Here is a 12,327-nt window from a genome sequence, read left to right on the forward strand (position 1 = left end):
AGGAGGAGGGGGCAGCATCTTTAAAGTGTATTGCAAAAAAAAAAAAGTATATTACCTAAAACTACGTATACATATTAGGTAGTGTAATCTGGAGGGTGTAGGGGTTAGGGACCCCTGGGCTACGTGTCATCTGTAATCTGGTTTTTCTTGCAGAGCTCCTGCACAGACCAATATTCTTTGGTCCCCTGTTTTCCTGCAGGCAGGATTGGGGAGTGTTGTAAGGGGAGTAGCAGGAAGCAGCAATCCCACCTGAAGGTACAGGTGAATCCAGGAAGCCACCCTCACTATCATCTCCTTCCGCGGGAGCTGCTGTGTCTGTCTGAAATGGAAAGGCGGCTCCTGCTTTTAGTTTAAAAGCCTGTGCTCGCCTGGGGCGGTAGCCCAAACCTTAGGGATTTCTTTCACGCATCGCCTCATCGGGCATCTGCCCACCTCTTCACTCAGAGGCCCACCTGTTTGTAAGAGTGCTGCCTGGAAGATGCGGGGATTCTCCAAAGAAATCTGTACCATGATCGGAAATACCCCAAAGAGACCTAGCAACTTAAGTCTAGGGTTTCATTTTAACAGCAGATTTCTTCCCAGCCAGGAGATGGGTACAAAAATTGAGCTGCCTAACAAGGTCAGCCATTTGAACCCACCAGCTGCTCCATGGGAGAATGGTGGGACTTTCTGTTCCTGTAAAGATCTGCAGTCTGGCAACCCCAGGAGGTTCCTATAGAGTTGCTGAGTTGAAATCCCCTAGGGCCTAGAGAGGGCAGAGTACATATTCGTTCCACTACCTGAAGGAATGCAATACCCTGTATTACCACCAGGTGCCAGCCGTGCCTCCCTCTGACTTGCAGCTCACCCACATTCAGAAGGAAAAAGAAAGAAAATCCCTCAGGCTGCACTTTTAAGGTAATCACACTTTTACAAAATAAAGCACATATAAAGCTCGGTAGAGTAGAAGGGCAGTGAGAAAGAGAAAGACCCTCCACAAGATGGGTGGACGCAGTGGCTGTCACAATGGGCTCAAACACAAGGACAATTGTGAGGATGACATGACCCGGTGGTGGTTTTTTTTGCTTGTAGATAGGGGTTGCAATGAGTTGGAAATGACTTAATGGCACCTAATAGCAACAATAACAAAGAAAGGCATGGATTCAATGGAACAATGAAACGGGGCAGAAGAAACCCAAAAGGTCTATGAGCAAAACTCAGCACCATCAAGTCCATTTCTAATCCATAACAACCTGCCTCTACAGGTCAGGATAGATCTGCTTCCAGGGCTTCAGAGACTGTAACTTGCTTAAGGATGTAGAAAGTCTTGTCTTCTCCTGTGGAGTGGCTGTTGGCTTCACACTGCTGACTTTGCAGTTAGCAGCCCAACACATAACCACGATGCCACCAGGGCTCCTGTAAAGTTTCCATGCTCACACGAAATCATACTCACCCAAAACTCATATGGACTATATTCCTCAGGGTCAAAAACCCAACTGCGCCCTTTAAAAAAAAAAATGGAGACTCACTCCCGGGAACAACAATGTACCTAGCCAGCACTTAGAAACCCTAACACACCTGCCCAACCAGTAATGAATGCCATGCTGATCAAACGAGAGTTACTGAGATCTTCAGGGTATGGGGTTTCCTTACCAAATGGGGGAGCCAACCCATCTTCGCTTGTCCTTGTTCTGGAATGCCACACAGACAGTTGAAATAAGTTGGAATATCGGGCCTTCATCACTTCACACAGAGATCTTGCATGTGCTTGTTCAAGGATCTCCAGATGTCTCTCTTGCCACTGCTGCTTCACAGATAGCTGGTCCATATAGCCAAGGAGGTGGCAATGAAAGCTGACCAATCCCCTATCTTGATGATACCATGTCCTCTCTGCCTACTTCTACCCAATCATTTGATGGGCGTGGCAGAGGCTTGGGTAGAAGAGCCATGTTTAAATATTTTTTTAATTTCCACTCTACCACAAGGGTTATAGACTCCCCCAAGGCTTCCAGCACTTCACAGCCTTATTCTTCTCATCTTACACTCGGGTGTATATGGACTGGCAGTGTCACAACAGGTCCCAGTGCTTCGCCATGGTGAGAAATCTCCAAGTGCCTGTTCAAAAGAAGATGAGCAACTCTCTGAGGTTTGCTTCCAGGGCCCCAGCATCTCAGACAGCCGCGGGGTTCCACCCAAGGATACCAAATTTGTTACCGCAAAGGGGGGATCAGAGCTGCCTGCTCTGAAGAAGCCAATCACTCTGAGACATGAGTTGGTGGAACAACAAGGCTTAATGCATGTGATACACAAGAGGTGGAACTGAGTGTCCTCCTAGGCTGAGCTCCCTCCAGGGGAAATGGTGGAGCATTTCTAGAGATGCTTGGCCTGGAACACGGATCTACTTTATGGTTCGGTTGATCTCAGGTTGTGCTGAGCACTCCACCACATGTTGTCTGGCTGCTCCAGACCTGTTGTCTCCAGCATGTATTGTTTTCTGCTATATTGGCAGCCAGTTGGTTATCAAAGAGAATAGGCCAGGTTCCATTGTGCACAGGATCCATCTGAGATGTATGACTATTTCTCTTCATTCCCACAATAGCCCTCCAGGGGTGGGGGTTGACAACTGTAGGCAAACTTCTGATTAACCTATGGGAACCTGTGGATGGCTTAGTTCCACTATTACAGGATGGCTTTCCAAAATGAAGTCACCACAACCATGTACCAACATCAAATGGATAAGAAACAGGACTCATTGCTAGCTTGGCTGTGAAGACTCACCTTAAGCAAAGATAAAAATAAATATAAAAATCAAGGAATGGGAAAAATATATCAAGCTAATGGCAGTATGAAAGGGCAGGGTGACAATCATCGTACCTTCTGATAAGATAAACTGTAAGGTCAAATCCAGCAAGAAGAATAAGGAAATGCACTATTTAGTGATTGAAAAGTCAATCCAACAAGAGGACCCTTTTGTTTGAATACTGAGTAAACAAAACCTAGTCCACAAATGCAGTGAGCCTTAAAGAAAATGGAAATCCTCCAAGATGGAGGAACTATATTATGTGAATAAACTATTATCGACTAGACATGCTCTTTAACGTTTATAGAAAATCCCATTAATTTTATTAGTAAACAAAATTATATCAAAAACCAAGTTACACTTGAGAGAATCTTCGTAAGAAAATCCTTTTCCATTTGCTTCACAATAAGCACTGCAGTAAAAATCATCTAATAAGCATTTTCCCGCTGCTGACAGAAATTATTTGGGAATAAATGGGTACTGAAAAGCCACTGAAGCTAGTGCTAGTCCTCTTTCCCTCTTGTTCCCCTCCTTCTAGGTTTGTAACTCTGTTTCATGATCTGGATCAAAAACAGGAAGAATTAGGCATCGCCAGATTTGGTGCTTCAATCACCACTATGGAGCAAGTCTTCCTTACGTGAGTAATGAGCACCAGGGACGAAAACCAAAACACCTACACCTTTAAAGTCCTACGTAAACTTGAGGGTAAATCCTATTGTTTGTGATTAAAAGAGTTACAATATAATAGTTTATTTTAAACTAATGTATCTCCAGATATAGTCAGCAGGAAAGTAGGGAAGAATGTCCATGTGGGACTAGATGGATGGGTCTTTTTGTAAAAAGGGTCTAGACATAAGCAAAAGAGAAAAGAAAGAAAGAAAAGAAAATTAGCATCTGTACTATCCTAGAAAATGTGCTAGCTCTGGCTTGGAGACCATACTGAGAATGACTTCGAAATCTTGATTTACCCTGTTTCTATAATCTATATAATTTATACCTGATTTGTTTCTCAGGGTGGTTAGCTTGCCACTAGGCAAGACCAACTGCTATAAAATTCTCAGGGTGTTCAGGTTGCCACTAGGTGAGACCAACTGGCAAGCTGTGAAAAATATTCACAAAATATCCTTTGTGATAGACTGGGTCTAGACGTCATTCTCTCATTTAATATTGTCAATATCTTATAGATCCTGTCATTCAAACGCACTTCCATCAAGTCAGTTCTGACTCACAGCAACCTTCTGAGCATAATAAGACTGCCCCTGTGGTTTTTTGAGACTATGAATCTTTTCGAGCGCATAAAATTTCATCCTTCTCCCACAGAGTGGCTGCAGGTTTTGAACTGCTGACTTTGTGGTTAGCAGCCCAACATACAACACACTATGCCCCCAGACCTTCTCTCTCACAGATAACTTGGAGTAATTGCGTCATATAAATAAATGAAGAAAAAGTTGATGGGTACATCCAAAGCTGATGGATACATCCAAAATCGATGGGTACAAAGTCCAGTAAGTTGATAAGAAAGGTCCCCAAACGGTTCAATCAAAAGTTGTGTGTGTCTCTTTAGACAAGATACAAAGGGGCTAAATAATAATGAGACAGGTGCTTGGCACAAGGTGAGCAAGCTCTGTAACAGTAGGGTTTATGTTTGTTTTTTCCACTGCTTGTACTCGGCGTCTCCAACAATATCAGCCACTCAAAAATGAAAAGCCATTGTCTTCACATGGGCCATCTCCCTGCCGGTGGGAATTTACAGGTGAAACCCAGAAGCATTGTGGTAGTCATATAATCATTTGTCAATTTGAGGATTAAGAATGTAGGGGTGGAGTCTAGCCTGTCAATCCGATCATAGCAAATGAGGCCTCTATGTGGGCATGGCCTTCTCCTGAGGATTCTGGGAAATCTAGTGTTTCCTCCTTGGAGGTGGGAGACTCTCTGCTCACACTCTGGGAGACATAGCAGCTGACAAGACTCATAGACCCACCCTGATGCAGAAACCCCCCTGCCAGTGCTGAGATATTTCCAATGCCACTGGATCCAAAGACTGTCTACACACTGGTCTGTGATCTTCTACATTCGGCATCATTGCATGTGTTTCAGGAGTCAGAAGAGGACTTTATAGATTGCTATTGGACATATTGGCTAATATCGGACTTATGGACTTGATCTGAACTGGACTTGGATGTTTTCTTGACATACAATTACCCTTTATATAAAATTCTCTCTTATATACATTTGCATGTTTATGAATTTGTTTCTCTAGTCTAACCAGATTAAACACAAGCATGTAGAACATTTTACAACTTTTGCAAAAGACTTAAAATAAAATAGAATATGGTAAAAACATGTTTAGTATAAATTGTGATTGGAATGCGAGAAGGAAAAGAGGGTATTGAGAGAGGATGACTGAGTTAATTTATTGTGCCAACCTGCCTGATAAACACATGTGGAGTTAATTGAAGGGCAGAGAGATAAATGATTTGTGAGCCTCTCCTTTCAAGTTCTTGGATCTCTTGCTTTGTGATGGAACAGGGTGGAGCTGCCTTAGCCAGTTCCCTGCTTCAGTTGGCAAGGCTCACTTCCTGAAAGACATGCCCAAAGAGAAGCCACATGGACCTACTCTGATGTAGCCCTGGGTGCTGGAGAAGCCATGTGGAGACCCCTGCCAGTGCTGAGATGCTTACAAACTCACTGATTCGGCTTTCCTCCTGCAGGCAGCATCATAGTGTGTGTTTTGTGAGATGGAGGAGGACTTTGTGGATTGGTGTTTGACATATGGGTTAATGTTGGACTTGTGGGCTTGGCCAGCAGTGGGTTGGGATGTTTTCTTGAAGTGCACTTAACCTTTATATAAAGTTCTCTCTTATACATGAGTTTCTGTGGATTTGTTTCTCTAATGTACCCAGACTAATAACTATTTGAAGAAATAATGCAGGGACATCTCATATAATTGTGCTTCACTTCGGTGCACCTCACAGACGTTGTGTTTCTTACAAATTGAACGTTTTGTGGCAATCCTGTATCAAGCAAGTCCATTGGCACCATTTTCACTATAACATGTGCTCATTTTGTGCCACATTTTGGTAATTTTCACACAATTTTAAAGTTTTTAAATAATTCTATTGCACATTTAAAAATATAGTATAATGTAAACATAACCTTTGTATGCACTAAAAATAAAACAAAAAAAATTCATGCAATTCACTTTATTGTGATACTTGGTTTTGGGGGGTAATCTGGAACCAAACTTGCAACATCTTGGAGGGATATCTGTACTTTGAAAATTTGTCTAAGTTACAAAGGCAAGTTGTACCTCACAGATTCAAGAAACTCAGCAACCAACCCCCCAAGCAAAGTAAGTAGAAACAAGGACATACCTAGGCAAAGCCAAGCAGAAAAAATAAAACGAAGGCTAAACCAGGCCATACCTTCTTTAAAATTTTTGAAAATAAAAGGTAACGATATTATCATAAAATCTTCATTAGAAAATGTGCATTCGCGTCAAAGAATCAAAAATAGAACTTACAGCTCACTTTCAGCATAAATTCTAGATGTCATAAAAAAGAATGATATTTTAAAATGCTAAAAGAAAAGTATAACCTATAAGTCAAATTTGTATGAATTTTCCATTTCTTTATGTGAAACCTATCTGAGTAGCACTAATTTTATATGATTCAAGCTAATAGAATTTTGTGCAGAGTTAAAATAATGTTCAAAAATAGAGATATTTTAATAAAAACAAAGCTGAGACATCATTGCAAACAAACTCACACCAGAAGATATACTGCAAAAAATATTTTTCTTACAGGTGGAAGATTATCCCTGAAAGAAATATGATGATTGGAAAAGGAAATTATATGCTACATTTTATAAAAACTAATAACAATACTAAGAGAAATTTATAGTATGTTTTGCTATTTTAAAATTATATAGAATTAAATCTCAGACTACAACCAAAGAAAAAGTAAATGCAGGGGTGGGGATCAGGGAGTAAGTACATGGACATAGTGTCTCATAATGTCTTTGTATTTTCTTGGATGTAGTCAATTAATTTCCCAATTAAACTTACTACATCAATAGTAAGTCAAGACGCATTTTTAAAATGGATAAATCATTTTATTGGGGACTCTGAGTTTTTATAACAATCCATACATCGATTGTATCAAGCACAGTTGTATATATGTTGCCATCATCATTTTCAAAATATTTTCTTACTGTTTAAGCCCTTGGGATCAGCTCCTCTTTTTTCCCCTCCCTTTCCTATCCTCCCACCCTCATGGACCCCAATAGATTATAAATTATTATTATTTTCATATCTTACACCGCCTGCTGTCTCCCTTTGTCTGTGGTACTGTTGTTCATCCCCCTGGGGAGGGGATTATACATCATTGTAGTCAGTTCCTGTTTCTCCCCATCCTCCCCTCATCTCCTCCCTACCCTCATGGTATCGCTACACCCATTGCTGTTCCTGCAGGGTTTATCTGTCCTGGATTCCATGTGTCGACAGCTCTTATCTGTACCAGTGTACATGCTCATGTCTAGCCAGATTTGTAATGTAGTCAAGACAGTGGGGATGAGGAAGCATTAAAGAGCTATAAGAAAGCTGTGTTTGTGTGTTCCATTGGTGCTGTGCTGTACCCTGCCTGTCTCGTTCTCCTTGTGACCCTTCTGTGAGAGAATGTCCAATTATCTACAGATGGGCTTTGTGTTTCCACTCTGACCCACCTCATTTGCATCGATGTATTTGATGCCTGACACCTTATCCAGTCCACAACTAGTGATCACACAGGCTGGTGTGCTTCTTCCAGGTGGGCTTTCTTGCTTCCCTTGTTTATCTTCAAGCCTTTAAGACGCCAGATGCTATAATAGCCAGGCACCATCAGCTTTCTTCACCACATTTGCTTATGCACCTATTTGACATCAGTGATCATGTCAGGAAGGCGATCATCACAGAATGCCAGGTTATTAGAACAAAGTGTTCTTGCATTCAGGGAGTACTTGAGTAAAGACCCAAAGCCCATCTGCTATCTTAATGCTTAACATTTAAATATATGTGCATAGACCTAAATCCCTATCATTTTATATTAGTGTATTTAAATATATGCTTGCCTAAATTTATGCCTCTATAAGTATCTTTTACCTCCTAGGGTTTGCCTCTGTTTCTTTTTACTTTCCTCCTGTCCCACAATCATGTTCAACCTTCATTCGACTCCCAATACATTCTCTCAGCTACATTGTACGTTATTAAACCCAATCAGGCATTCTACACTCTCCTTTTTTTTTTTTAAATCTCTTATTGTTCCCTTGTCCCTGGGTTTATTGGCTCTCCACTCCCTTTCTCCCACCTCCTCTTCTCCCACAGCCACCCAGAGCCAACGGTCCCATTGTTTTCTCCTCAGGATCAGTTATCCTACCTGTCCTGTATGGATAGACATAGGAAAAGAAAAGGGAAATAAAGGAAAAAGAGAGAAAAAAACAACACGCAAAAAAATAAAAAACCAACCCTATAAATAGTTCCAGATCTGGCTGCTGACCTTCCAAATGTTTTCCAGTCTGGTCTGGTCAGGTGCCATGCCCTTCCCACAGATTCCGAGGTCTCTTTCCAGGGTTCCTTAGGTGCTTCGTGGTTTTGTCCCCTTGCTCTGCTGTGCTCCCGTCCTTTTCGCTCCATTGAGCCCTGTGGGTCAGTGAAGGACCAATGTTATCATCTCTAGGGGTAATCACTTGACTCTATTAACTAACAGGCTACTAGAAGAAAGGAGAATTTGATTAATTTATAATTATAAATAGTAGTACAGCCCTAGAGGATCTCCTCATGTCCAGGCCAGTGTCCCACCTAAATCAACTCCTGGGCACACAATTGTCCAGAACCTTTTAGCAGTCCATGGGACTGTCAGTATTCTTCACCAGAACCATAACTCAAATACACCAGTCCTTCCGTCTTCCTTTATTTAATGTCCAACTTTCACATATATAATGAGGCTACTGAAAATAGCATGGTTTGTGTCAGGCCCGCCTTAGTCCTCAAAGTAGTCTCCTTGCTTTTCAATACTCTAAAGAGGACTTGTGCAGCAGATTTACCTAATGCTGCACGTCTTTTGATCTCTTGACTGCTACTTCCATGAGCATTGATCTTGGATGCAAGCCAGACAAAAGCCTCGGCAATTTCAACCTTTTCTCCATTTATCAAGATGTTACCCACTGGTCCAGCAGTGAGGATGTTGTTCTTCTTTACATTGAGTTTTAATCCATCCTACAGGCTGCAGTCCTTGATCCCCGCGTTCAGCAAGCAAGACTTTTCATCTGCCTACTCCAGGTTGTTAAAAAGCCTTCCTTCAGTCCTGATGCCACAAATAATCCAGCTCTAAGATGGTTTGCTCCGCATATAGATTGAATAAATATGGCATGGGATGTAATGCACACTAGCTGTATGTACACCTCTCCTGGTTTTAAACCAGGCAATATTTCCTGTTTTGTTCTCACAACTGGTTCTTGATCAGTGCACAAATTCTGCTTTTAGCCAAGATCTATCTGACATTAGCTATGATCTTCCTTGTTCCACGCCCTCTTCTGAATCTGACCTGGCAGTTCTCTGTCAATGCACTGCTGCACTGACTGTAAGTTTGTCATGTTGGGGTGACTTGTGTGTTGCGGTGGTATTAGAAGCTATGCCACTAGTATTTCAAATGACAGGAGTGTCACCCAATGGGAAGAGGTTTTAGTGGCGCTTCCAGACTTCCCACTTCAAATGAAGTAGCCACTGACAACCATATGCATAGCTTCAAAACATTGTCAGATACTGAAGACTCATCAGTAGAAGAATAGATAAAGAAACTTTGGTACCTATACCCAATGGATACTACACATCCCTGAAAAGCAATGATGACACTATGAAGCAGTTCATAATAACAGATATGCTTGCTGAATGAAATTACTCAATCACAAAGGACAAATATTATATGAGATCACCATTATATTTAAAAATAGATATAAAGAGATCAAAATACGCACAAAGAAAACTGAGGGATAGTTGTTGGAAGAAAACTTTCTTGATGCAGGAAAGATAAGAAGTTACACATGCAAGAAGCTGATCAAACCCAAAATGGGCTCTATCCCCCAAAACCACCAAGGCATGTTCATAGTTGAGCTGTCCAGAATTATGACAAAGACAGAATTATTTTTTAAAAACTACATAGAAAGGAAAAAGGTTGAGATTAAGCAAAAATGGTGCAAATAAGAAGACAATGAGATGACACATATAAACTGAACCAACTACAAGGCAAAAAGGGGGAATCTTGTAGTTATAGAACTTCCAAGTGAAGAGGGTGTAAAATAGGTTTCAAAATAGAACAGTTTTAAACTTGGAAAAATTTAACAAAAGGTTGACAACTTCAGTCTTTTATCGTGATACTGCCTATTAGTCCAGTTTTGAGAATTTCTGATTTCTTTATATTGAGTGACAGTCCTGACTGAAGGCAGCACTTTTTTTATCAGCAGCAAATATGTCAAGCTCTCTTTGCCTTTAACAAGTAAAATCATGTCATCTGCACATCGCAGTTTGTTGATATTGCTTCCTCCAATACTGATGCACCATTCTTTTTCATATAATCCAGTTTCTCATATTCCAGCTGCTCTGCAGCGAGAGGATACAGCCTGGATGCATACTTTCCCTGATTTTAAAGCATACAACGTTCTTTTGTTCTGTTCCAGCAAGTGCCGCTTGGTCCGTGTACAGATTTCACATGAGCACAATTATGGGTTCTCAAATTCCCCTTCTTCTCGATGTATGTTATTCATGTTTTCATCACCCACACAGCCAACGAGTATCAAGTAAACATCTTTCTGGAATTCTCTGATTTCAGCAAAGATTCATCCCACGTGCCATGTCCTCTTCTGAGTCTGGCTTAAATTTCAGGCGCTCTCTCATGTACTAATTTCGGGAGGGCCAAAGAACAACATCCGCTTCACTAGAACCTTTCTCAACAAGTACAAGGACCCTGCCCATTCCTGCCGTCAATCAGGGCGATTGTATGAGAGTTGCTAGGGGAAATCATTAAGTGCTCACCTTGACGTCCTGATTTCATTCCCGTCTTCTTGTTTCCTAATCTTAAAAAAAAAAAAAAAATTTAAGGGCATTGATTTCTCTTCAGTTAAAAATGTGAGAAAAAAAAAATACTCCACTGACATAGCTAAATTACCAGGACACTCAATTCTTTAGGGATGGACTAAATGACTTATGAAAGTATCAGTAACTTTATAGAGCTATGCTGAAAAATAAAGTTTATATTTTTCAATGTTTATCTTTTTATGTCATTGTTCCACAAACATTTTGAAGTCCCTTTGTGTACTAGTATTTGTCTATTCTGTTACACTACTCAGCATTTCCTTCTTAGGTTTATATTTCTTAATTTTTCCCATGACCCTGCTGAAAGGCTCCAGACATATGCAGTAGTGATAAAAATGAGACTAGTACAAAAGTAAAAATTAAAAAGGTTTTAAAGCTATCCATTGTCCTTATCATTTCATAATATAAAGAACATTTTGACTCCTGAAGTAGTGATATTTTTTTTTATTAAGTTTGGGTTCTTTAGCCTGAGTTAGTTCACCTTACTGAACCACACAATACATTATAACTATTCACAATGCATTATAACTATTTTTCTCATGGTGTCTCCCATTGATAGAAACTTTAACATAAGTTGGTAGCAGTCCTCTGACTAGTTATTATTATTATTATTCATCTATGCATTGCTCCTGCTTATGAGTTAGAAAGGTCAAAGGGCCTTCCACATTTTGGCCCGTGTTGGAGAATTTTCAAATGAAACTGATTGAAGATATGGGTAAAAAGAAACACGTTGTTCTTTTTCACTTGTTTGTGTGTATAGGGTCAATAAGCTGGCAGAAGGCCACATGGAGATTCAGGATATCCAGTCTACTTCATTGAAGGAAAAAAACATTATAAAAAGCAAGATATTTCATACAAATCTGACCAGAAAGTACAAGAAATCAATTTCACCTGTTTGGAATGAAATTGCTACCGTTCAATTTAACACTGGGGTGAGTATTATTTACTAAGAATATAAGCTTAGTATGTTTTGGTTGGGTATAAAGTGTAAAGTTGGTTGAATATCTGAAATTTAGTTTGAAGTTTTATCATAAAAGACCCAGCCAGATTTGGAGCGATCTGAACTACAACTTCATTAATTTCCTGATGTACAAGGGATGGGCTTAGATCAAGATCATCGTCGCAACACTCACCATTATTCATCAAGATCACTTTGATGAGTTCTAATTTTAAGTATTTTCTTTGTTCTTTTCTGCAACAACATCTAAGAATTATAATTGCTGAACGCAGAAGATTTGACTAATCAGATTTTAGACAATTTCTCACTGATCCCACAGTGTGTATATCTTCCAAAGATACTGTGAGCCATTGGTCATGGCATGGCTAGGGTGTGTTTTAGTCCATTAGGTCCCTTGTAAGTAGATACCACAGTGAGAGCAAAGGAGCTACAAGTGAAATCTGAAGGCTTTGCTCACCCAGGGCTTCT

At 40.4% G+C, this 12,327-nt stretch overlaps 1 protein-coding gene across 1 annotated transcript in view; it reads left to right on the top strand.

Moving 5' to 3' along the window:
- LOC142422893 (phospholipid-transporting ATPase ABCA3-like) overlaps positions 1-12,327 on the top strand; it is a 186,061-nt gene that overhangs the window by 120,798 nt on the left and 52,936 nt on the right. Inside the window, exons 13-14 of the mRNA XM_075528113.1 lie at positions 3,318-3,416; positions 11,662-11,833. Of these exons, the coding sequence (XP_075384228.1) occupies positions 3,318-3,416; positions 11,662-11,833 (271 nt within the window). The remainder of the gene's footprint in view (positions 1-3,317; positions 3,417-11,661; positions 11,834-12,327) is intronic.

This window comes from Tenrec ecaudatus, chromosome 12 (genome assembly GCF_050624435.1).
Source record: "Tenrec ecaudatus isolate mTenEca1 chromosome 12, mTenEca1.hap1, whole genome shotgun sequence".
Classification (NCBI taxonomy): domain Eukaryota; kingdom Metazoa; phylum Chordata; class Mammalia; order Afrosoricida; family Tenrecidae; genus Tenrec; species Tenrec ecaudatus.